At 34.1% G+C, this 27,036-nt stretch overlaps 2 protein-coding genes and 1 long non-coding RNA gene across 4 annotated transcripts in view; 1 reads left to right on the top strand and 2 right to left on the bottom strand.

Moving 5' to 3' along the window:
- LOC136810908 (polyadenylate-binding protein 2-B-like) overlaps window positions 1-27,036 on the bottom strand; it is a 276,555-nt gene that overhangs the window by 143,381 nt on the left and 106,138 nt on the right. The window lies entirely within an intron of this gene.
- Window positions 588-11,209, bottom strand: LOC136810895 (ankyrin repeat and SAM domain-containing protein 6-like). The gene is made up of 14 exons (XM_067067479.1): window positions 10,335-11,209; window positions 9,791-9,995; window positions 8,653-8,786; window positions 8,371-8,410; window positions 7,969-7,987; window positions 7,338-7,482; window positions 6,787-6,836; window positions 6,028-6,195; window positions 4,822-5,030; window positions 3,781-3,995; window positions 3,357-3,424; window positions 2,638-2,742; window positions 2,051-2,123; window positions 588-1,657 (listed from the first exon to the last, which is right to left on the bottom strand). Exons 1-14 carry the CDS (start codon window positions 11,095-11,097, stop codon window positions 1,563-1,565), a joined length of 2,289 nt encoding a protein of 762 aa, XP_066923580.1. The 5' UTR covers window positions 11,098-11,209; the 3' UTR covers window positions 588-1,562.
- On the top strand, window positions 22,523-23,446 carry LOC136810894 (uncharacterized). The gene is made up of 2 exons (XR_010847172.1): window positions 22,523-22,989; window positions 23,292-23,446. It is a non-coding gene; the product is annotated as an uncharacterized lncRNA (long non-coding RNA).

Below are 27,036 nucleotides of genomic sequence, written 5' to 3'. Positions count from 1 at the left end.
TTTCGCGGTTAAACTCATCTGCGAAATTTTAAGATTTCGCGGGGACTAATTTTCGCGGATGGCAAAATTGGGAGATAATATTTTCACGATTTTGTGCCTTTTACTGCCAAATTAGCATGTTGGTTATTGAAATATGTATTATTAGTGTTTCTTTGGTGCCAGTGAACAATTAAAAAGTTGACATTTTTCGAGTTTTGATTAAAAATAGTTCGCGAATAAGGCCATTCCAAATTTTCTCTGGGATTTAATTTCGCGGATGACACCCTAATCCGCGAAATTTTATCCCATTAAAGTATCAAACAGTGGAATATTATCAAAGAATATAATTATCAAGAAGGTAATCTTTAAGCTTTATCTTCATTTTTCAAGTTCTGAAATCACTCCACTCCTGAATATATTTTCAACAAGCAAAAAACCGCTAGACCAATTATAGATAAAATTAAAGCCTGTTCTGTCACTGGACACGGCTTTAAGCAGAAGAATATCAGTTTTAATAGCTGGGCAACTACTCAAAAGTTGTTCATGAATCGGTGGAGAAAAAAATAATCTTATAAATATCGAATGAAGAAATCGAAAACAAATACACATTAAATTATCCATAAATTTCTTTTGAAATCCAATGCTATAAAAAAAATTAGATATTCCGAGATATAATGTACAGAAAAAAATGAAATACAGTAATCCAACGATTATAAAAAAGCTTAAATGAAAAAATTATGATAATTATTACGTCTACCTCAACTAGAAATCCAAAGATTATTGCCAATGTTGACCAAACAAAAATAAATGAGCTTAGAAAGTAGCAGAGAATACCTGAAGTGAAACATTCACAAAAAAACAAAATAATTAAAAGGATTGTTAAAAATCAAAAGTAGGCTAACCACAAATAATTACATAAATAAAATAACCAACCTAATAATATGATTTTTTTTCGTTTTAAAAAATTCTAAAAAAAATTATCTTCATAAAATTGTGCATCACGAAAGAAAATAAAAACTTATCATAAAAGATAAAGTGCTGATAAGACAGTAAGATAATATTGTGAATGAAGCATGTGTGAACTTGTAAAACAACAACATTAAAACATGATAATTCGTAAAAATTTAAATCCACATCGAAGTATGAGTTTTCTGTATCAAAAATTTCAATTTCGTAATATATGTATTAAAAATTACATTAAAATAATTAAAACAATTACAGATTTAGTCAAGTTCCTCCTGACGCAATATTTTCTAAATATGAGTTTCAGATAAATGCAGACTTATGTTAGAATCTTGCCATAGTTGTTCGAGTTATGGCACAGCCGGCGGCTCAACTTTGATAGGACCATGTTTAAGGAGTGCCAACTTGGTTGGTGCGGACAGAAAAAAATATATATTAGAATTTCAGCCCTTTTAGAACACTAAATCGTGTCTGTTTTAAGGCTATTAAACGTAGTTTGGCTTGAGGGATGGGGGACTCTTTATAATGTTAGGTGTGCAAAAACAAGCCCGCATAAATCTAGTAAATGACGTCAAAAAAATAAACTTTAGCTTACAGAGGACTAGACGGATTGCTGTGCGTTACCGTATTAATGGATAACCATTGGCTCCTCTCATACCACTTGCAAATGATGTTTGATTCTTTGGAAAACCAGCTGTTGGAATCAGTGCATTCGCTGGAAAGAAGTAATAAAAATTTGTTGAAAAGGTATTAGTATCGTAAGGAATCTAACTTAACATTTTTAATCGCTAATCAGCTCAGATGCGTGTAGGACGGTGTCCGGAAACCATTCGGGTGTTACGGATTTACGGATGATTCCGGAACACCTCGCCCAACCTCGGTAATTCGCAAATTTTTCAAAGCTTTGAAAACCTGCGCACATCTAAGGTGCTTTCATAAACTTTTTCAAGTTTAGTTTTCTATAGCAAACTAAAGCGTTGAAATAAATTACATAAAAATTATAAGCAAAAATCTTTTCGAAATTAGAAAGAACTAATTTTAGACTCATTTGAACATCCTTTACTTCAGCAATACTAGCGATGGAAAGAAAACAAAAGTTAATTCTTACGTTGACCGGGTGGTGTTGGTGAAAATCTTGCATGTGATGGAATGCGATTGTTTGACGCTCCTCTGTGTTTTTGCTGAAAAGGAAAGAAAACAAAAGTCTGTTATATAAATCCTCAGCTGATAGCATAAATATACAGTTGTCCCTTAAAGGTTTTGTTTCTAAATAAGAGTGACATCGTTCGCTTACTCTTCAATTTTAATTCACAAGCTTTTTTACATTGAATTGACATGGATGTGGAGCAATATTGGTCAGAAAGACGAAAAGAAAAAGCATTTTTTGCTTATATCAGCATAATATAACAATAGACAGACACGTCTTGATATGAAATATGTGTCTGATATGAAACGGGAACACTTATGTAAAAATAAAACCTTTAGTGAATGTACAATGAAAACTTGAGAGTTGTTTTAGATCACGCTAAAATTGCTTCTTATTTATATTTTATCATAAAAACATGACATAGTGCGGAAAGGGGGTCTGACCCCCCTTCTTGGCATCCCCCAAACCTTTATCCCCCAAGGGTTTTGGGCTAAATTTGATCAAATTCAAAATCATTTAAAAAAAATAAAAAAATGAATTTCTCTTACATTAGGAGTAACAGCGTCAATAATACGTTTACGATAAATGGTTTGATCCACTCCGATGTCTTTCAAATCGTTATCATCCATTTCACGGAGTGCTATCATGTCAACCTGTACATAACAAAATACATTAATCTCAAAGTCTTACCAGGAATAATCACTGAGCTTTAAACCCTGGAGATGGCACCCTAATGATACAATCATGGATAAGATATATAAGAAAAAGGGGAATTCCCTGCTAAGCTAATCCCCTCTAAGTTACTTATGGAATGTAGAATTTTAACTTTTTAACTCTACATTTTAACTGTAGAGTTTGTATACGAGACTTAAAGCTCAAAATAGTTCCAATAAGGCTGGGAATATATCCTAGAAGCCACTGAAACCCTCAAAAATCAAAATATTCCATGAAATAAATTGAAAGTACTATAATTGCGATTCTCGCCTAAAATTAAAAATTCTGAAAAGCGAATGTCAGTGGAAGAGTAGACATCGAATGTCTGATGTATTGATTTGCTCACAGATACAGACATTTCAGTGCCATTCCTCCCTGGTAAAGTAGACCCGGTCTCTTTAATATAAGGCTCAATAGTGTAATAAATAGTTGGTAAATACAGGTTTCTGGAATGTCATATCCCATAGCATATATAACACAGTATGAGTGAATACTGAATGAATTGGAATAAAGACATTTTAGAATTACGGAATGATGATATGAGAAATGTTACCTCTTGCTCGGAGAATTGAGCACCATATTTTTCCAACTCGAGACGTTGTAGAAAGTCACTGATATTTGCTAAAGAAAAGAAAACAACTATTTTGAAAAATACTTTTAGTACTAACCAATCACCATTATAGATAAACTAACAAGGAGATCTTATTTTCTGAAGGAGCTTGCTTTGACCTTAAGTTCGCTTTACAATAAGTTTTTTATAAGCTGGACTCTAGGCAAAAATAGGCAAAAACAGACTGCTATTAAAGAACGGAGGAACGAAAAGCATGAGGTAAAAACCGTGGTACAAAGACAAGAACTCTAGGTTTTGAAAGAAATTTTAGGACGATCTCATTATCAAAAACTAAAAATGGACTCTATATTAATTTTCATATAAAGGGGAATTTAATGAATTGGAGAATCTAAATCGTAAAACATACCGTCACCATTTTTGTCACCCGAATTTGAAGATACAGAACGTATTGATAAATCATTCAATGTCAAGGGCGGTGACTTAGCACCTTGCCGGAGGTAGGGTGGCATGGGCGGTTGGAAAGCGGGTGAGAAAGCTTGGTGTTGAGGCGGCGGTTGTTGGTGTTGCCATTGTGATGGGAAATTTGGTTTCGCAAAATTCAATGATGGCCGATTTGTGGGACTAAAATAAAATATCAGTAGATAATAAAAAGCTGTTTAACGTTTTGACTAAGGGTGTCTGTCTTTGATTAGAATGAAATATAAAGCTGTGTTACTTGAGTTTTAGTTTGTTATTTATAAGAAGACCTTAAAATGATCGTCTCCCTCATTAACTTGAGGATGCTCTTACCAACTCGGTTGAATTATATACCTTATTTACACTTACATAACACTAACCAAGTATTTTATGCGCGATTTAACCCTGAGTCCAGGGTTTTCGAAAATTACCTCAGCTCAAATTTTGCCAAACTGCTGTGATTAACAAGAGGTAAGCAATTCGCGATATTAAACTTGAGTATTTATATAACTGCAACAAGGTGGTCCACATTATAGTTCACTTTTAGCTGTATTGATTTTTCTCAATGACGTACCGCACTTATATTTATAAAGCCCGAATGACTAGATGTCGTGCTTTTAAGCCATCGCAGGCAAAAAAAAAGTGAATGTCGGAAAAAATATTGTTGCTATTGTTTTCGAAAACCCGCGAAGCTTCTGATTGGTCAAGCGCTGAAATTCAATTGTGACGTCACGTGACTTAGGTAGGATTTCCTACCCAACTATGGCACACTTTTCAGCAAAAGTACGCCATCTAGCCTTTCGGGCTTTATAAATATAAGGTATCACAGCTAAACAAGCGGAATAAGATACCTCAAGGTATCAAGGGAATAAATTTATACAGGGCAAGATGGTATCGTCACCAAAACATTTCTTGAAGACTTCTTTATACATTATGAAAATAATGCTCTCTAAAGAATCAAAAGAATATAGTCCTTGAACCTAAACCCTACCTTTTGAAACCAGAGTTTGGCATTGAACCTCTTCCATTATAATTGCTAACTGAGGTGAAACCTGATAGTCCTGATGACGTCATCGAAGACTGCGGCGAGTCTGGTTGTTGATATAAAATGTTGTTTTGCATCTGAGGTCTCCGTATACCACTGGATGATGAGTTTTGACGGTTGAATGATTTGATAGACGAACTCTCATCACTGCTATTCTGTAGAAAATAATATTCAATATTCAATGACTAATTTCATTAATATTTCAAAGTCAATAGAGACTTCTTGTAATTTTTGACGCAAGTTCTTTAAAAAGTGCTACGAAACAAACGAGAAAGAGAAGAAAAGACAATACAACGAAAGAGTACTTCAAGTTGAAAATGGAACATTCACTCCCCTAGTCTTCTCCACGAATGGAGCAATGGGAAAAGAATGCATGGTATTCTACAAACGTCTAGCGGGATTAATCGCAGACAAACGGGACTGTAATGTTAACGAGATTACACGTGCAATTCGCACAAAACTTTGTTTTTCGCTCCTTCGCGCAACAATACGGTGCGTGCGAGGCTCGCGATCGCGAAAGGTTATCTGCGATCGCGAAAGGTTATCTTAGATAACCTTGAGAGTTTGAAATTCTGCGAGCAGAATCTGTGATTGTGAACATTTTATATAGGGAAAAAAAATATAACAATATAACTATAAGTAGAAAATTACAGTACGGGTAACGACCCAGGATATTCTAATTGTACATATAAAACCATTTTGTGTTTACGTTTTATTTTTATTATGTAGTGTAGTTTTTGTTAATAATATACATAGTGCATCAAATAAAAAAAGTATAAGCCATAATGACAACCGCGTAATAAGTTCTTTAAAAAAGCATTTTTTTGGTTTGCCTTCAGTTATCAGACAATTGCGAATAAAGCAGAATAAAGAGTTTACGAATTTAGAAATTTTGTCGCACAGTTTTTTCGAGCGAGGAAATTTATATTATATGGGTTAATCAAATTTGGAACGAGTAAATTATTTCAGTATTGAAATTGGAAAGAAAGCTTGAGCTCTTAAGCTGGTTACTTTATCACATACTTTAAAAGATATAAAGATTTCACCGCGTTAATAAACTTGTCCACTTAGAGAAACTGAGAAATTTAAAATGTATCTCCGTGTAAAAAAGACTGAAGCTACAAAATTATTTTATCGAAAGAATATTCTTACGAAATTGTCTCCACTGTTACTACCGTTACTACTGTTCAGACCAAGTCCAGTTTGTTTTGCACCCACACCCGGTAGTTTTGGTATATCGAAACTCTTCAATGTAGGGCAAGGCGGTAACACAGGAGCCATGACGTCATCAGGTAGATTGTATGTTGGAGCAGCTAACGCCTAAAGAAAGTCATTTATTGTTCATAACAGAAAGCTGCTTAATTTAGTTTATGAGCCCAAAATCTTGTGTCTATGAAGATAAAAAGCCTGGAGTACTAGGTTTAAAGAACAAAAGGGGAATGCACGAATGCAATGAGTAGTAATCTACTGAAAATAGATTAAGTAATCTACTGAAAATAGATTAAACAAAGATATGGAAGGCCTATACGAAAATAATCATATTATAGTCCTCGAATTAGAATTTAAGGCAAAAATAGAATGAGGTGATCTCTGATACATAGCGAAAAACCCTATAGTTTTTACTAGGCTTTATTCTACACAATAACGTCTATTCCACTTTGCGACTTTTTCGAATGTTTTGAGCCCAGGTTTTCGGGCTCTAAACATTCCATTCTTTGACGTCACTTTAACCTTTCGAAGCTTTTGTAGTAGGGAAAAATCGAATTTGTGTCAGAAAATTTGAAAGGCTTCTATTTTTTGAAAATCATTAAAGCGTAACTAACCAAGAAACGGAATGAGAATACATAGGTCTTGAAAGAAATATACTTCATTATCAAAATTCTAAAAATGAGTAGTGAATGAGTTACTTACTAATTTAGGTTTGGTTGGTCCATTAAGAGATTGTGTGCTTGCTTCAAATGCTGAAAATAAAACGAAATATATAGTTGTAGAAAAGGAATCGCTGCTACTTACAATTAATTTGTCTCAATTTTTATGACACATCATGGTGAAAATCTTGAGGTGTGAAAATTATTTCAGGAGCTATCAAAATTAGTTTCCCCAGCGAACAGTAACGAACAGGGTTAACAGTGAAAATTCCAAGCTAAATATTCAATTTTGAAACTCAAACTTAATATTTAGCGAACATGAAATTTTTTTTCTAATCCTTGAAAATGATATACCGCCATAAGGGGTCCAAGTAGGGGTTCTAAAAAATGTTGGCACCTGCGGCGGGTATTGCCAACCTACAACTTTTACTCTGAAAACCGAAACTCAATTTCTAAGTCAAAAGACGGCTAGTGACTAAAGTGCTTGAATTTTTTCCGCACAATGTGGAATGGTGAAAAAATTATTCTTTCTTTGGTTTAAAAATGCTGTGAAAGTAAAAGGAAGGATGTAGTTATGTTAAATGATGTCCTTACATTGAATAATAGAACTTGTTTTATGAACTTCTTCACTATGTGCTGGTGTGTGTTCTTCAACAGGGTTTAAACTGATGTCGTGTACAGGCACACGATTCACTTGTTGTCCTCTCTTGATCTTGCCAGTCACTTTTGACAACAACGACTAAAAAGAAATAAAAAACCATAATATAGTAGGTCGACCCTTAGGATCCGTAGCATCTTTCGTGGAACTCAACCACATGTGATTGTTTCAAAAGTAGATAGGATTTTCGGACTTTCTTGAGAGAGGTCCGTGAATTAGGCCTGGCAAAAGTTTTTATGGCCAAAAAATCCAAATGGCCCCTACTAATAGTGAGTGGAAGGAAAGATATCTTCTTCATAACTTCAACCTTTAAATAAAGCGTTCTAAATTCAAGGCCTGGTAAACGTGCTTTGACGTCAAAATCCACATGTTCCTGCATTGTGACGCGAGAAACACGAGGAAAAATAATTAGATTGCAAGGGAAATCTCTATCAAAAGATAAAGTAGTATGACCAATATTTTGGCAAAAACTTATATTTTGACCATTTATATGTAACATTATCTTAGGTAAAGCCCAGCTTCCATATGCAGAAGATCTAATGTTCAACAATACATAGTTTTGTTTACCTTGGAGCTTTTAAAATCCCTAAAAAGAAAGTAAAAGAATAAATTACAATCTTAGTTAGGACATTCCATTGAATAGATTTTGATAGACTCAAAGAGCTGCTGCCGGGTGTTTCAAAACTAATAAAAAGGTTGAGGGTCCGATTTGCCCCACACACGTCGCAGGGACCTAAATCTTTCTAATAAAATAAGGCGGAGTGGTAACTCAAACGACACAAATATTGTGTCAAATATCGTTAGAGCCTAGTATTTAGTTCATCAGAATTCTAATTTTAAGGTATTGGGTTTCAACTGTTCAACACAAATGACAGATATATGTGAAAATATATGCCTGGTCCAACACAAGTCATATGAGAGAAGAGGAGATGAACAGCCGTAACAATTTCATAATAACAATTTATATACCTATCATTGTTCACAGGTTGTTTGCCTTGACTTGCCAAAGCTGAAATTAAATCAAAATACACTATTAATGTTAAGTCAAACAAACCCAAAGAACTTAACTGGTTTTCTCATCGCTGCCTTTACACTGGATTAATTGTATAGTTTTTTTGGTTAAAAAATCTATTTTAATGACCCCCTACTTGGTTTTTTGCCTTAGGTACTTATCCAGCCCCTTTCTACAACAAACCAGTACTAAAATAATAGAAAGATACCCTTAAAAAAAAAAAGATTTCAAATGCATACCTCCAGGAGCAAAGAGTCGTGTTATTTGTGGTAAACCTGCCAGCGTGGCCAGGTCAAATACAGTGAGGTTTTTATTGTTCTTAATCTTGGTGTCTGCACCAGCACGCAGCAACAACTTGACAATATCGACATTTCTGAAAAATTGAGATTAGAGGTATAATACAGTTATAGGGGGGATGTTAGGACTAATTTTTTAAGCCCATTTGTCAAAAGTTGCCTTTGGGTATAAAAAGAAGAAAAATTCATGTAAAAACCCTGTGGCACTTTTTTCAAGGTTGCCACGGGTAGGGTGCCACCGCCGCTCCGTCAGCAAAATCGAAATCTCAAAAATTTTCAAAACATAGTGAAGTGTCCCCTCATTTGAAAGGTATTTTCATGCTGATTAAGAAAATCAATATTGTAAGGGTGAAAAACACTCTAACAAGAAGTAACTTAAGAAAAACGATAAAAAAAATTGCGTTTTTAGCAAAATCCTCAACATTTTGCCAACTGTCGGAAATTATGCCATTTTTGCAAAATAACATCCCCCCTAAGTTAAGTCTCCGTAAATCGAACACAAACGCAAAGGGGAGCACAAATTTGTTTGAATCGTGGAAATTTCGAGTCATTAAGATTGGTTTATAAGACACTGTTAACTAAAGGGACCAGAAAACTTGTTTGACTTACTGGGAGACATTTGAGATATGCAGGTTCGATTTATGAATACTCCACATTTGCTGCTCATCAATGAAAATTGATTCATTTACTGTCTTGTAATTCTAAGAAACTTGGTCATCTGAGACTCCAGACAATCAATTATCGGGTTTACAAAATCAAAGTTCTGTGAAAAGTTTTCCCGAGGGAAAGAGTTTCTTATTATGTATGCCCAAACATTGCTACAAAGAGACGGTTTAAATTTCAAATTGGTTAGCCAACAGTAATAAACCTTTTCATAAATTACATCACGAACATCACTTGTCTCGTATCCAAACAATTACTATGGTGACTATGTCTCTTGAGACATATAAATGATTTTTTATGAATATGAAGTAGTTTAAATAAAATCCGCTGGGAGTGGCATGGCAATAATTTCAAAACGAGGCAAGTGATGTTTTTCGTAACGTAATTAATGAAAAAGGTCAATTAATCCTGGCAATACCTTTTGATTGTAGCATGCATCAATGCAGTCCAACCATTTTCTTCTTGTAAGTCTGTCTTTGCATCTTCTCTTAACAGTAATCTAACAACGTCTATATGATTATTTAGTGAAGCAAATATTAAAGGAGTTACACCATCTGTGCTACTGACGTTCAAATCGGGTTTCGGGTTTGCACGCAATATCTTTTCAACCTCCTGTATGTTACCTGGATATGAAGTAGTAATCTTAAAATGTGAATTTATGGGTTTCTATATAGCTTTCTGGATACAGCATTAAGTTTCCTAGGTACCTGTGAATCAGAAAAATCTTCAGTTAAATCACTTTAAAGAGATTCTCAACAGGCCAAGAACAGAGCATTATTCGAATACTAAAGAAAACAAAACTTGTAAGACTTTCCACTACAATCTAATCAAACATGTAAATCGCATTACTGAAAGATTTGAATACTTTGAATTGAGTTAAGTTGACCATCAAAATGAAACTAATGCTAAATTCAAAGAAAAATCAATAATAAGAAACCACCAAAATATGAATATAAAAAAACCTGTTCTTGCAGCTTGTATAATGGGTGGTTGATGTGATTTCGTTGTAATTTCTTTAGTAACACGTGTAGTCCTTGATTTCAAATAATTCTCAACATCAGTCCTTTTTCGTAAAATACTCAAAACATAAGCAGTTTGATTCCTACAATTCACAATATTAGCATCAGCGCTACCAGTCTGTATAAGGAGCTCAACAATCTTGGCATGGCCATTCACAGCAGCAAGCATCAATGCCGTATAACCATTAGCTTCATTCTGGTAATCAATGGGTGCATTATAAGTCATTAGCATGCTACATATCCCATGGTGACCGTGCTGAGCTGCAGCCATTAGGGCTGTCATAGGTGGGCGCCAAACAGGTGTTGGCATATTAGGTTCTTTATTAGAGAGTTGTGATGTAGGAGTCTTTTCAACAACTTTGGGAACAATATATGCACCATTCTGTAACAATATTTCTATAACAGCTGTTTTGCCACATCTAGCAGCACATATGAGTGGAGTTACCAATCGACTATTACAAGCATTAACTTGAGCTTTATTTTCAATCAGATAGCTCACAATTTCACTGTGCCCATAATATGAAGCATACATCAGTGCTGTCCATCCACACCAATTTGGGAATTCAAGAGAAGCCCCTTTTGTGACCAGAAATCGAACTGCATTTTGTCTGCCATTAGCTGCAGCAAAATGCAATTGTCTGCAGCATTGCATTAGCTGCAGCAAGATGCAGTGCAGTTTGTGATTGTTCATTGACAACATTAACATCAATAGTTTTTGACAGAAAATTTTCAAGTTTTTTTAAATCACCCACTTCTGCTGCTTGCAAAAAGCTGCGGATTGAAATTTTGTCTACAGTCATTATAATTCATCTTTATCTGCAATGAATGGAGAAAAAAATTAACATTAGAATATAAATAATGAAAAAATCCAAAAATTGGGAGATGTTTTCTAGAATTTAAGCATTTCGGGCCAGTATTTTGTCTAGATTAGGTCTACTATAAGTAGATAATGAAAACAACAAGAAAAATGATTTCCAATTTTTTTGAATGACCCATAAAGAATTAAAACAACAATTTATAATTTAATATAAAATACAAAAGCAACTAAAAATTAGGATATAAAATGCGTCTACAAATGAAAACATTTTCTAGCAATATAAGCATAACATAATGTAAAGGATTAAGAAATATTATTATCACTACTAGTTTCAGAATTTATTTCTAAAATGATTTTTAAAATGACATCACTCTTTTAACAATTTTTGTAATATTTAAGATATAGGTTAAAACAAAAACGAGAAATTACGATTGCAACATAGATCAGTTTCCTTGCACCAGACTTCAGTTACCTTAAGGTTTCCTTCAAATTTTCACATTAAAAGAAAATTCATTCTAATTTAAAACGAAAAAAAAAAAACTAACAAAATCCAAATTATCATACACTTCTCCATTAAAAAATACTTGTTTTTATATTCCGGCTTTGAAAATACTTCATAATTTTTAATTACTAATTGTTCCAGGCATTGATAAAGCAAGTTGCTTGATTATAATTTATCCCAGTTCACAGGTCAATAAATCTTTTCCAAAAAACATTTACCAGGAAATAAAAAATTGTTCGGTAAAAATCGATGCATTTTATTCACTCCTTTCTTATCAACAAAAGCTTTATTAATAGCAAGGTAATCCTTTCAAAACAACAATGCATTGTGGGATTGTTTCGGGGGTATTACAATAGAAATCTCTTAGGAATTCTACTGTAATACCCCCGAAATAATCCCATAATGAATCGCTGTTTTAGAAAGATCAAATACTCTGATAAGGTCTATTAGCAAATACCCAGGAGTTTGTACTGTATGTTGTATGATGGTGAACAGGAAAAAGAATAGCTACAATTATCAACAAGCATTTTAGCACAGCATTTCTAAAAATTCATATAATGACCAAAGTTCTGAAAAGAGCCACAGCATAGATGAAAATGAGATACTGACCAGAAGGAACTGGGAGGAATCTTTTTTTGTATTCAAACTCTAAAACCTTTGTTTACGTGAGCAATTGTAATTCATCATCATCTCCTTGTTCCTCGTCCATTTCATAACGCAATGGATCATTCAATGCAATGTCATTATAATATGCAGGTTGACTGCTGAGTCTTCTCTTCTTTTTAAGATACAAACCAACTAGGAATACTGTTAAAATAATAAGAACAGCTAAGATGATTAATGCAACTTTAGCTGGACTAGCTGATGGTTTCTTGTCCGATGTTTTGCCATCTCCTGTTCCTTTCCCAGATGTTGTTTTAACGGGTGTTGTATCAGGTGCTTTGGTAGTTGATGCTGTTGTACCAGGTGCTTTGGTAGTTGCTGCTGTTGTATCAGGTGCTTTAGTAGTTGCTGCTGTTGTATCAGGTGCTTCGGTAGTTGCTGCTGTTGTATCAGGTGCTTTAGTAGTTGCTGCTGTTGTAGCAGGTGCTTTGGTAGTTGCTGCTGTTGTAGCAGGTGCTTTGGTAGTTGCTTTTGTGGTTGAAGGTTTGGCGGTTGTTATTGTTTCAGATGGTGTACAGCCGTGATTTGGGAAACTCACAGTGATGTTTTGAGTAGCATCTGCTTTGTATTTACCAGAAATCTTTGCGGAAATAGTATTCAGAAGAATAATGTTTTCCTTTGTGATTTTGGTGAAGTAGCTTTTTGTATTGAGATTTAGGAGAACATTTTCAGCTATTTCATGCTTGAGCTCTATATCAGGATCAAACTTGTTTACAAGGAACTTTGTTTGGCTTATTGATATTGATTCTGTATGATGGATGGACAAAGTTAAATTGTATTCTGGTAGCTTATTTGGACAGGACATGGAACCGTTGAATGAGAAATGCATAAGATAAGGTTTTTCAATTGTTCCAACACAATACGGTAATAAGCAATCTTCAGTTAAACCCCAACAAAATGTCTTCTCAGATTTAATAAGTGAGAAGCGTGTTGTCATTTCATTTTCAAGAGCATTAATACCTTCACAATTACACACCATCGCTAACATTTCTGGCTTCAATGAAAACTTTTCTGCAATTGAAACCTTTGAGTTATTAATTAAATCAAGGTTGAAATTCATTGATAAATTTTTCATTCCGTTGCCTTCATTTGTAAACAGGACATCAACTGATAGCTTGATTTGATTATCATCAACAATTGTACTTAACTGTTGTTTGGTATTCACATTAAACTTTTTGTTCGCTGTGGCACTAGCTCCCTCATAATGAATCTCAAAAACCTCCTTACTGTCTTTACAATGCCAAAACCCAGCCATGGAGAAAAACTTCTTGTCAGGTTCATCTTTATGAAAAACATTGCAAATGAACGATGAGCATTTCAAGCCATCAGGGTTGCACTTCATAGTCAAGTTTTTCACTTGGTTTGTCATATCGTTGAGTGCTTTTTGAAGACCACAAGACAGACATAATGAGCACAATGAGAGGCTTAGAAATATCACATTTAATAATTTCAATGTTGCCATCTTAGCACATTTAATTAATAGTAAATGCTGAAAGAGAGATAAAATTATTGAACCACTATTTATAATATTTAATATGGGAAATCTTAATAATATGCAAGAGAGGCTTTGTCAAATGAGAGCAATCAGAGGGGATATGTAGCTGTAGCTGTGGAGGCCCGGAATCTTCGAGTTAGAAAACTTTGAGTTAGGAATTTTCGAGTTAGGAATTTTTGATTTAGCTAAATCATGACGTCACTTGACTCTAACTCAATTTTTCATTTTCCAAAAAGGATTTTCGAGTTAGAATTAACTCAAATTTTATTTTTCACAAAATCAAAACCTCTTTTCGAGTTAGCTAACTCAGATCTTTTTGGGGAAAAAAAAGTTTTGTGTTAACTATTATTTGAATCTGCCTACTCTAAGTCAGGTAAGAACTCAATCTCGTAACCAGACCCATTCGCAACACTTTTTTATTTTAGTTTACACTGATGGACAAGATGGACGTGATACAATCGCTCTGGGAAATACTGCTGCAAGTTTCCTTTGATTGATCTTTTGTTATTCACAAGTAAATAATCTGTGTGGTGTAAATAAGAACACAAGGGACAAAGCCAAGAGCTTATGTGGGTGTGTAAGAGCATAAAAAGTACTTAAAACTCAACCAAATCTTACTTTTAGTTGTTAAATCTTTAAAGGAATGAAATTCTACTATTTCATTTATAAAAAGATTGTAAAAATGCATTTTTCTTCGACTAACTAGAGATCTTTCTATTTTCTGTGTTGGTACCCCGTCTAAGAATTAGAATTTTCATACAAAACATTGAATTTTGAATAAAAACATTCGAATTTTAATTAAAAACATTCGAATTGTGAATGAAAACATTCAAAATTCGAATAAAAACTTACAAATGAATGGAATTCACATGGATTTTTTCACACACAAAAATAAAATTCAGTTAACTTTTCCTAAAAAAACCATAATAGCTAAATCGAAAGCTTCTGTACAAAAAATAAATTTTGAGTTAGCTAACTCGAAAAAAGGTTTTGTGAAAAACTTTTTTGCGAAAAATAAAATTTGAGTTAATTCTAACTCGAAAATCTTTTTTTGAAAATGAGATATCGAGTTAGAGTTGAGTGACATCATAACGTGAAAATTGCTAACTTGAAAATTGCTAACTCAAAGTTTTCTAACTCGAAGATTCTGGACCTCTAGGCTGTGGACCCATAGCCAAAGAGTAGTGTCTAACATCAAAAAAGCCAATACCAGGAACTCTATTAGGAGGTGGGTGTTTTATATTTAAGCTATAGCAGGTATTGAATTCAGGTTTGGGTGGCAAAATGGATAAAGGTTTTCCCAATTTTGGAAAACCAGAATAGAAAATCTCTATTATTTAGAAAATAAATGACAAAACTTAATTTTCGCAAAACTCAAAGCTTGTTGCTTTGTTAAGTATTCATCAGTTAAGAAATCATAAACAGCATTTTTTAAACAGAATGTCTAACTTCAAATACATCCTGTTGGTTTCAATTCACAAAAATAATCAACACCAAGTTGTTGGTGCCAAACAAAACAAGGGTGTGTCTATTGATATCTCAACATTTAGAATGAGGATAACAAAAGCATAAATCATGCTTAAAAATCCAGGTTGTTCGATGTTGGTCAAGCATGGATCAAAAAGAAAGGAGGTTTATTCATTCATATTTTGTTCCCTTCTACCAGATTTGTAGTACATGCTCATTACTGCTCATTGGATTATATAAATCAAGCTTGTGAGTCATAATTTTTGAATCATGAGCAAGGGGGATATCATGACAAATAACTACAAAAATTGAAAATTTTAGAGCATTACCACCACCCCTAAGCAGTTAGTACCCAAATGAACTAAGTGCATTTGACAGTTAGTACCCCAAAGAACTAAGTGCATTTGGCCACTGGCAGGTTGACACCATCCCTATTCACACTTACACTACTTAGTCAAAAAACATGTTCAATATATTTCATCGACTGTCATCAAGTTTTACTGACTGTCAATTGTAAATTATTGACAACAAATTGTTTACAATGACCATCAATATTTCCTTTCATACAGTCAATGATTTGTATTGACTGTCAATTTTTTTGTTACCACCTGTCAATGTAAGTAATGAACAGTCAATGCAAAAAATTGACTGTCAATATTGACAGTCAATATATTCTTTTGGTTTTCAAGAAAATTGATTGGCAGTCAGTGTTAATTTAAGACAATTAAAAAAATCAGTTTAGTTATAACCTATTGACTCTCCAACAGAAGGGGCTGCTTTAACATTGTACCTTTGAAAATTGCAAGGTGATTCATGGAGTTAAAATTAAGTGGCTTTATGGATGAAAGAACAAGGAAATTTACTGAGAAAGATTCTTGTCCCTATAATTAATTTCTTGCTTATCATATGTTCTTGATCACCCCTGAATGCTGGAAAAATTTGAAAATCTTTTGTTGATTAGGTTATCATACCACTATTAATCCCATTAAAGTATATGATTAAATTCTCATTTTCAGAAAAAAGTTTCCCTGATTTTCCCATTTTTGGAAAAATAATTGACAATTTCCAATTCTGGAAAACTCTCTTAATTAAGTGTTTAAAAACGCACAATTTCAATTAGCAACAGTATCAAAATTATAGAATTTCTTAATCCATACTTAGGCTTTTAGGGGCAGTTCAAAACTACGGGCTGTTTCTGTACCACCCCTTAACTGTTGATCTAGTGGGTCTTTTTGGATGAAACAGGGTGAAGTTTGGCACACAAAATCCTTGTTATATAAGGTAAGGTAACTTTTGAAAAAAAAATCTTTTTGATGACGTCACTCGTCATGCTTAATTTTATCCTAAATATTCAATAAATTACAGTTAAACAATATATTTGACATACAAAAGAAATTTCTGTTGGAAATGTGTCAATTTTTGTGACAACTTAAGTCAGAAATTTCATCATGCTGAAGGTGTGAAATTTTTAGGTTTCATATTTTTTCTTTTGTTTTGAAGCTAATTAAAAGTTGGGAATTTATAGAAAATTTCATGCCAAAAGCTCTATTATTTCAGGAGCTATTAAAATTAGTTTCATCCCTGAGCAAAAACAGCCCCCTAGTACGCATAGGGTTAAGGGTGAAATTATATGCTTTTATAACTATTCAAATGGGAGGTAAGCATGTAATTGCCTCCTTAACTAAAGTCTATATAAAATTAGTTGGTAGTGTTTTTTCAAACCTCCATAACTTTTGGTAGAATTTGAATTAAGTAGCGATTTTGTGCTCGTTGAAACAAACAAAGGAGTGGGATATTGTCAAAAAAACTCAAAAAAGATTGGAAATGAAGATTGAAAATAAAGAAGAAGAAAATCAACTTCTTCAATAATTGTGCTATAATCTACATTTTCACGCGAGTGATTCTTTGATCTTAGCACATCATTAATGTGAAAAAACTTTTCAAAATCAAAAAACTTATTGCATCGAAAGATATAGTCCAAAGTTTATCAAAGATTGACTTCAAAAATCATCAAAAAACAACAAAAAAAGCCCTTTTTTAAGTCAACCAGAGCAAACCAGAGTGAACTGGACCCATATTTCGGGTTAGGTTTAAAACCTTGCTGGTGGTTGTTGTAGGTCTGGTGGAAAATAGATTAATTTGGAATGTAAAGCTTACCACAGCTAGAATATTTTAATCGAACATAATCGATATATTGAATCTCAATTGAATGTAATTCTAACAAAAACGAACACAATCAAATATTACCCAGGAATCAACCATTTAATTGAAATAGTTGTTTGGGAGAAAGCACAGTCTTTTGAAAAACTAATTACTCCACAACAGTTACCTAGACACTAGTGACAAGATAATTTACTACATTTTTACTGGCTGAGGGGAAGTAAAAATGGAAATGTATGATATCGGGAACAATCAAGGAATAGAGCAAAAAAATGTATTTGTGGTCACTCTGAAGAGCTGGTGCACATTGTACTGTGTCAAAAAGTCAGAGAAAGATACACAGCAATCACAGAGGAAAAAGATGTGACAAATGATAATAAAAGAATTCTCAACAAACAACAGTTAGTCACATAGCGTCCTGCCGAAATGTGTATCAAAGATTAATGCTGCGAAAGCGCTATATTGTTTACTTGACTTGCAAGCAAAGAAATGCGCCACCAAACTTCTAAAGGGATTCATGAAAAAATAACCCGGCGCTTTTCAATGAAATTAACATTTTCAAAAACTAAATTGCCTAAAATTTGAGCCATAGATGAAAACCAAGCTGACCTTGAAAATTATTTGAAGAGCAACTTCTCAAAAAAAAATCTATGGGGGAGACGGAACCCACCTAGATTCGTGCACCACTGGATAGGCCATTTTCCGGAAATTTTGCCAGACCTCAAACACTGACCCATCTAGATGTGCGGAATTATTTTTACTTTAGCGTATAAACAACAAGGCCTTAAAAATTGAAGCGCTGTCTCGGAAATTGAATGACAAAATTTGGTTGGTGATGATGTTCTGGCAGCTGCACGTACGCAATCGGTCATTTTGCTAATTTTAAGTTTTCAGGTTTTAGATATAACTCTCATCCTGTTATTGCAAATATATCCTATCAGTATAGACCTAACTCTTCATACAAAAGTTACGGGAAACGCATATTTGGACTTTGTACCCTATGCTGCACGCAAGCACTTAAGCTAAAGTCCCGCAAAAGCGGGACAAAAATCAGTTTTTTGAAGTTTGCAAAAAAACACCACATAGAAGATCTTTCAAATTCAGTATGTGAATAGAGCAGTAAAAAATACTATATTTCTATTTTTCCTTTTTTTTGCAAAAATTCTAGAAATGAAAATAAAGGGATAATGATTATTGAATACTATTCACTGAAAATCCACACTATTGAAAAGCTATAATCGCTTCGCATTTTTTCACTTGAGAAATAATGATTGACAGATTAAAGTTTTTCACCCGCGCAGGAGCTGGCAGGCGTTCTACGAGTGTTCTAGGCTCAATCCTCAGACCGCGCGCTAAAATGGTAGACATAGCTGTGGTAGATCATTTTGATGGAAGTTGTTGGAATGTTTACAAGGCTCTTGACAGAAAATTGTTTGTTTTTTTGTCAATGATGACAGTGCCGTTATTAATTTTGTTAGATCTGGCATATATTGATATTTGTAAGTGCACTTTATAGTTTTGATTCCCATTGAAAAACCATATTCCAGGCCTGGCCATGAGTAAAACGATCGCACGCCTAAAATCTTAACCTATATTATGGCATGCAATAATAGCAGGCCTAAAACTTTTATGGCGTGCTATTAATATTTACTAATTAGGATAAGAAATTGATCTCAGAAAGGGTCTACTCGTGGTATGGAGTCTCTCAGGCTAATGCTAACTAACAACTTATTCTCTTTATTATAACGATTGAACAATTTTCAGCTGGCACACAACGTTGTATCAACTTCCATCTAACGTTCATAACGTCCATAGAACATTAGATGAACGTTAAAACAACGCTGGGACCGAATCACTGAGACAGGGATGTTATAAATATAATAACGAGTTCATGTAAAAATACTCTAGTCTCCAACCAATCTTTAACTAATTTATTATGCAAAGCTTGTGTAAAAAGTAAAATATTTTTCTTTCTTGTATACACAAAGAAAGATCAGACTGGATCAGACATAATCTGTAAAAAAGGCTATGACGTCAAAAGTAAAAGAAAAATCATCAAATAAAAGAGAAAAGAGAAGCCTTTCACGAATCTGTATGATAAAAACCTATGACGACAAAAGTGAAAGAAAAACTATCAAATGAAAAAGAGAGATTTGTGGAAAGTCTGGAGCACGAAAAAGGGAATCACAAGAGAGAAGCAAATATAAGCTATTTATAGTTTACCTGCTTTGTTGAAAATAATTCTTATTATGCGCGTGCTATTATTTTCAAAGAGTGTTCTAGGCGTGCTTAAATCGCACGCCTTGGAGTTTTTTTAACCTTTTTAGGCGTGTTATTTTCGCACTCGTAAATCATTTAACGTGTGTGCCAGCGCGTGCGTGTGCTTTCGCACGCCATTCATGGCCAGGCCTGATATTCTGGTTTTCATGTTATTAGATGCTGTTTTAGAGCTTTAGAGCTAGCCTGCCTATGACTGATGTTATTTTTTCTGAAAGCTTGATTTCCTAGTGTGACTGAACAAAGGAGTGGATAAAAGAATATCTGGTCTGGAGAAAAAGCCACAAAGAAGAAGGATAAAGGAACACTAAGGAAAAAACCAATCCAGGAATCATTCAAAGTGACGCATGATCGAAAGAGCATAATGCCTAGAGGCGATGTCAACTGAACTCTATCAATCCGATTTTCGGAATTGAACTATAGAATTTCATCGAACAAAATCGAACGATAGATGTTCGATTACAAAACCTGATCGAATAGTAATCGAACTTTACCGGAAAATCTTCAGTTTGATTAAAGTTAGATTACTTATCCCAGGCGTAGTTAATTGATATAATCGATAATCTTGAGTAATCGATAAATAATCGATGGATTAGATATCAATTAACCTATAGAATCGATAGGTAATCGTTACTCAAGATTTTTTCAAAGCTCGATTACCGTATTACTTCGAATAAACGCCCGGGGCGTTTATTGAATTTTTTCGATTTTAGGAGGGGCGTTTATTTGAGGGGGCGTTTAAAAGAAGGGGGCGTTTATTAAATTATTTGAGTCTAACTTCGAATATTTTGGGAAATCTACTCTTTATTTTAGTTCTATATCAAGATTTCAGTGCAGATTTCTTTGGTTTTGGTGACTAAAATTGCATCAAAACTACTCTAGTTACAAAAAATGACTACTATCTTCCTTCAATCCCAATCAATACTTGTAATAAAATATTAAAATCACAAGTTTCTAATAAACGCCCCCCCCCTTAGAGGGGGCATTTATTTGAGGGGGCGTTTATTGAATAATTTTCCTTTAAGGAGGGGCGTTTATTCGAGGGGGCGTTTAAAAGAAGGAGGGCGTTTATTCGAAGTAATAAGGTATTTATCGATCAATTTTGTCATCGATTGTTTATCGATTATAGTTCGATTATAGTTCGATTAAATTAAGTATAATTAAAAATCGATCGGCTATCGATCACAGCTTTTGATCGATTACATATCGATCAAAAATTGATTAATCATCGATCAAATAATTAATCGATCAACTATCGATTCGTGATCGTTTATTTATCAGAATTTAGGGAGTGGTACTTTAATTGGAGTAACTTTCGCCTTCGTGAGATTAAATTTCTCGATTTCTCGAATTTTCGCCATTTTTGCGAAATTTAAAAAGCAACATTTTTCGCTGACCTTGATTGGGATGTACTTTTGAATTGAATCCAATCCCCTGGTAGCATAGGGCCTAGAAAAGCTACTACACTCATTTTTTTTATAAGCATACGGTAAATTTCGGCTGAAGCATTCTCAAACCCTCTGAAAGGCTGAACAAAAAAAAGTTACAAAACAAACAAAGTTACCGTTTTATTTAGAGAAGGGGCGTTATTGAATGGTTTGCCTTTTTGGAGGAGCATTATTAATTCGAAAGTGGGCGTTTATTCAAAGTAATACGATCGGTATGAGATTTGGCGAATTCCAGAAATTTTCTTTACTTCATTAAATACCTTATCTTGGCCCTTTTTACGCCGGACCTTATTAGCGTTATTTTTGGGCTCGTTGGTGGAATAAGGGCTGGCGTAAAAAGGGCTGGTAATGTAATCAATAGTCGGTCATGATCGATATATAATAGATAGCGATACGTGATCGAAGATAAGTAAATAATTGATAAGTAATCAATGCATCAACGATAAGTAATCGATGATTGTTAACAATCGATACATGATTGATAAGTAATCGATAGGTTGTATGTAGTCGATATGTGATCGATAAGTAATCGATAGCTTGGAAATAATTGATCGCTGATCGATACTCAAGATTTTTTGAAGGTCTGATTACCTATCAATTCTATCGGTTAATCGATATTTAATCCATCGATTACTTATCGATTATTTATCGATTACTCAAGATTATCGATTATATCGATTAACTACGCCTGGCTTATTGCTCTGGCCTAGGAACCTTTAATTCTCTCTTCCGACAATGGTCAAGACATTTTTTTTTGTTTATCTAATCTGATGATCTATTCTGATTTAATAAAAACGGATTATCTGAATTCCGATAATATTGTGATTTGATTGGCTATGGCGCGCGGAAGTGCCAATAAATACTATCTTGTTTAAAACAATACTATCTTTTTAAAACATACTATTTTCGTTTACTAGTTTCTTTTTAGATGAAATAGTATGTTTTTAAACGAAGATAGTATGTTTTTACAAAACAAAGTATTCTTTTTAAAGATAGTATGTTTTTAAACGAAGATACTATTGTTTTAAAAAGATAGTATGTTTTTAAACGAAGATGGTATTGTTTTAAAAAGATAGTATGCTTTTAAATGTAGATAGTATTGTTTAAAAAAAGATAGTATGTTTTTAAATGAAGATAGCATTGTTTTAAAAAGATAGTATGTTTTTAAACGAAGATAGTATTGTTTTAAAAAGATAGTATTGTTTTAAATGAGATGCTATCGTTTTAAACGAGATAGTATCGTTTTAAATGTGATAGTATTGTTTCAAACTAAAGATAGTATCGTTATAAAAGAGATGGTATTGTTTTAAAAAGATTGTATTATTTAATGGCGCTTCCGCGCGCCATAATTGGCCGAAAGTATTTAGAAAAAGATGGCTGCCGAAAGTGGGCTAGCTGACTGTGTAGCGAATGGGCAAATCTCAGTAAAAAATTGATCATTTTCATCATTATTCATGATGTTTTGGACATGATTTATGAGAAGTTTGATGCATAACTAACAATTTTAAAAAGATTGTATTATTTAATGGCGCGTGGAAGCAGAAGAACAATGTTCTCTAACAATGTGGAAAGACTTTGGAGAAATTTTGTCCATGAATCGTCAGCTGATCGAGTGCTTAAATCTTGCATATGGCTAAACTTCTTTTCTAGGCGCACAAAACCATAAAACTCTGTAACTTGACAATGAAACTTTCAAACACACAGCCATTGGAATTCAAAAGAGAATACTAAAATTACAACATTACAGTGCAAATTTGAAAACGATCTGAGTACCTTATTGGAACTAATTTTCGCGGGTTTTAATTTTAGCGTTTTTCGCGGTTTTTCGTCAAAATCGTGAAAATTTGATCCCGCGAAAAATTTTGAGAGTCGAAAACCGCGAAAATTAATTCCCGCGAAATACAATTTTTTTCCAATTTTATCGAAAAATTTGAAAAATCCCTAGGAAAATGAAAGAAATTTGTCCAAAAAAAGGCAAAACCGCGAAAATTAAAACCCGCAAAATGCAATTTTTCGGATATTTTTTTTTCGCCCGCGAAAATTAGTTCCCGCGAAAATTAGTTCCAATAAGGTAGTTTTTGTGGTGTTATGTCATGTGTATGGCTGAAAATGATCCTGTTTTGTATTCATCATTGACATTGTTGACTGGCTGGCAACCGTTCCTTTTGATTTTTCAAACCCGACACAGATTTTTTACAAACATATCACTATGAGAATTCAATAAAGGATACTAAAACACAATTCCTGTGTAAATTTGAACAAGATCGGAGAAATTTTCACAGTGTTATAACTGAAAATTATATTTTTTGGACTTTGTCATAATTTCATCGGCTGGGGCGACCGTTCCTTTTGAAGATTTTTCAAACCCAAATCAAGTTTTTTCCAAATATTTATTACATACACACTATTGTACCATTTTATTTGGTTTATCCTACTCTCCTCCAGGTATTATCCCAACAGAAAAAATAATGCTTAGCGAAAAGCTGTGGCCTCTAATTTAGGCTATTTTTCTCCCGAAATTTTATCCGGACAATCAAATCAACGGCGCATCATGGCTTTGCTATTGGCAAGTTTAGAAAAAATAAATTTATAAGAACTTGGAAATATTGACTTCTAAATGTTTATGTCCTTTAGCTCCAATTTTGAACTTTTTAGTCGAGGATGAGTGGGCGGGGGTGGGGTTGGTTCTTTAGGCAAGAAAGTGCATGTGTAAATCACTTAGAAGAGCTAAACTTCCAGCTGGACTATTTATTCATTAAGATTATTTCTCATACTCGCTCTGCAATAGAATTATTACTTTGCTTTCTGATCTGTTCTGATTAGTAGTTTGTGGGCAACGTTCTAACACAACTAACTCAATAAATTCATCTTTCACATCTTTTGATCTCTTAAGTCGGAGCTTCCAGCGCAGCTGGTTTATCACAGTTCGATTAAGTTTGATCAGTGTTTCTGTAGCTCACGGTTCCAGTTATTGCTAGTGCAACAGCTCTAGCCTAAACGATCCCAACCAATCAATGGATTTAGCAGAAAAGAGTTGTTCATGCGCTCCGAGAACGATTTGTGAACGAAAACCGTAAATCAAACACATGGAACATCAATCGATGAACAAATCAAGCTTTACCGGAATTTCTCAGTTCGATGCCTGTTCGATTTGGCTTGGTAATCGAGCACCTATCGTTCAATTAAGTTCGATTGGTTTCGATTAGTTTGGTATAATTGAACAGTTCAATTGACATCGCCTGGATAAAATGGGAAACTCAAGATTCAAGATTCAAATGGATATAGGACCCTGCCGACGCACCGGACTTAACGAACACCGGACACGTGAAAGTCTGGTGTAAAATGAGAATTTTTTTTACCACCGGACAATTTCTACACCAGACTTAAGGAAGTCGGATGTCCGGTGTCGGAGAAGGATATTTTTCCCGGCGGACAATCAAAACACCGGACATGACCAGTCCGGTGCGTCCGGTGTTTCTTAATTTTTTGTTTCATAAATATCCGGCGTCCAAAATTCCCTGTATGCAGCACCCGACTGACACCGGACTTATTGCGTCCGGTGTAGCGAAAGAATACTTTTTGCCACCGGACAAATAGAGTCCCCTGCCCAGTTGGCGACCGGTCTAGTTGGCGACCAAACGTCTTTGAACCCAGAAAAGTCATACAAAAACAACCTTTGGAGAATTTCTTTTGGTAGTTATATGCCTTGATCTATTTCCCGTACTGTGTAAAAAAATTCTAGAAAAGAACAAGTAGAATCCGAAAGATCCAACTTTGCACGGAAGCACACGAAAAAGCCGGATTTTTCGAAAAAAATAAAAAATGGCTACCTGTGGACAAAAAAGCTTCGTACAGTAAGAAAAAACGCTTCAACTGCCACTCCAAAAAATACTTGTCCAAAACGATGAGTATGTTAGAAAGCATTTCTATAAAAATCAGCTCAATACAGTTTCATTCGTCTGAAATATTGATAAAAAAGTTGATGCAATCAGTTTCGAAATTAGACGTCCAGTCTGCGACCGACAAAATTTGAAAGTAAGAAAAAGAAGACTCTGCATTGCGATCAAAACATTCCAGATGCTGAGAAAAAAAAGAAGACATTACATTTTGCGGTCAGAACATTCAAGGGGCATGCCCGCGGTCTTTAACTTGACAACTCCAATGCGAAGTTTATAGCTCCTGATTGAAAAAGCAAAGGAAACCGGTATATTGAATCTCCGGGTAGACATAAAAAATTCGCGCGTTTTTATCAAATGAAGACTCTCCATAGACGCCACTTTCAAAACAAAACAAAAACATACTTTAGAAAAAAATGCCGACTTGAAGAAAAATTCTAAAAAAATATGCCAAAGGGAAATGTAACTGAGCTATTTTAAAACAAAAGAACGAGGGCAAAGAAATTAAATACGGGAAAGCTTATGAGTTTTTTTATCATCCTGATCAATTCAACAGTGCGTCACAAACAGCCATATAAACAAAACTCAACATTCTCACAAAAGTTGTCTTTTTGATTTCCCAAACATTCGTCTAAAGCGTTCACTTCCACAATAATTCATGTAATTGCAATTTCAGTCAGTCCACAGTTGGCTTCAACATATACACGTGTTTTTATTTACGTGACCGAAGTGCCTACTAAAACAATCCGGGGGTAAGTAGCAAAACAATACAGCAGATTATTCGTAAAGTAAAGAAATATCTTTTGGCATTGACAATCAAATATAATGTATTATAAATATTATATTTTCTAAATTCAAAAATCAAAAATTCATTTTTCATTTGCGAAAAAAAAATAAAAAAATAATGAATTAATATTACATACTAAGACGCCCCCGTCTTTTACTATCGACTAATTTCCAATCTCGAAACGTGCAAAACGCCTGTCCGCCCCCAATATCCACCCAATCAGCTTAAATTCACTTTAATTGTCCTTTAACTTTCAAAAAATAGTATTTAAAAATTATGAATCATAATAATTACAAAAAACAAAAAGTTTGATACTTCATTAGTGAAATATTCAATAAAATTCCTAGTTTCAATTTTCAGTGGGCGTTTTTCTAGGGCTTCGTTTATCGCCCAACTTTTGCGTCACAGAAACTTTCTCGGCCGCTCGTAATAATTATGCATTGCCAAATTTGGTTCTCCATTTTCAAGTCAGGATCGATGGTGATGTCACCTAAGCATAAAAAAGAAAGGATTTCGTCAGTTTTATGCATATATTAATTTGCGAGATATTTTATTCGCCGCGCGAGCGCACTTTTCGTAGACTAGTCGGAATACTTTCTTTTACTCGCGGGATTGATGGTGGTAACTTTTCATCTTTGTTATTTTTAAAATGAAGCACAACCGAAAAAAAACATAAACTTCAGAAAGTTGCGTATTTCCAGTGGGTAAATGATTCCGCCAATTAACAAAATTGATGATGATGATTTTTTTTCGGTCAGCCCAATGTCTCGTATTGGGGGTTCTAGTCTTGACCCCTAAGCCTACGCGAGATTGAAGCGTTTGGTTAAACGAGACAAAACTCCAAAAAAGCTGGTGTTTTGAAGCGCTTCCGTGCGATCGAAATATCACTGTTTGTGATGCACTGTTCAAATGACCTAACCTGCAAGTAGAGCACTGATTTTCTCTTTTTAGCGATTGGTCGCAGACTGGTACGTCGGTCGGGAACTGGGCACTAATACCGCTCGCTTCGAAAGTTTTTTATTCTAAGAAGATCGCCTCAAATAAAAAATCAAAACAAACACGAACAACATGTTAAAAGTTTGTCTAACCGTTGGTTGAAAAGGATTTCCAAAAAGTAAAAAGCAAGTGAAAAA

Source organism: Clytia hemisphaerica, unplaced genomic scaffold, assembly GCF_902728285.1.
Source record: "Clytia hemisphaerica strain Z4C2 unplaced genomic scaffold, Clytia hemisphaerica genome assembly, whole genome shotgun sequence".
NCBI lineage: Eukaryota > Metazoa > Cnidaria > Hydrozoa > Leptothecata > Clytiidae > Clytia > Clytia hemisphaerica.
This window is presented reverse-complemented; position numbering and strand designations above follow the sequence as displayed.

Excerpts from the sequence above, each read along its gene's own strand:
- LOC136810895 (XM_067067479.1), bottom strand. The coding sequence starts at position 11,097 with ATGTTAATGTTGTCAATGAACAATCACAAACTGCACTGCATCTTGCTG. Across the intron at positions 9,996-10,334 it reads TATACAAGCTGCAAGAACAG|GTAACATACAGGAGGTTGAA; the intron begins GTTTTTTTATAT and ends CTTCATATCCAG. Across the intron at positions 3,425-3,780 it reads GGGTGACAAAAATGGTGACG|CAAATATCAGTGACTTTCTA; the intron begins GTATGTTTTACG and ends TCTTTTCTTTAG.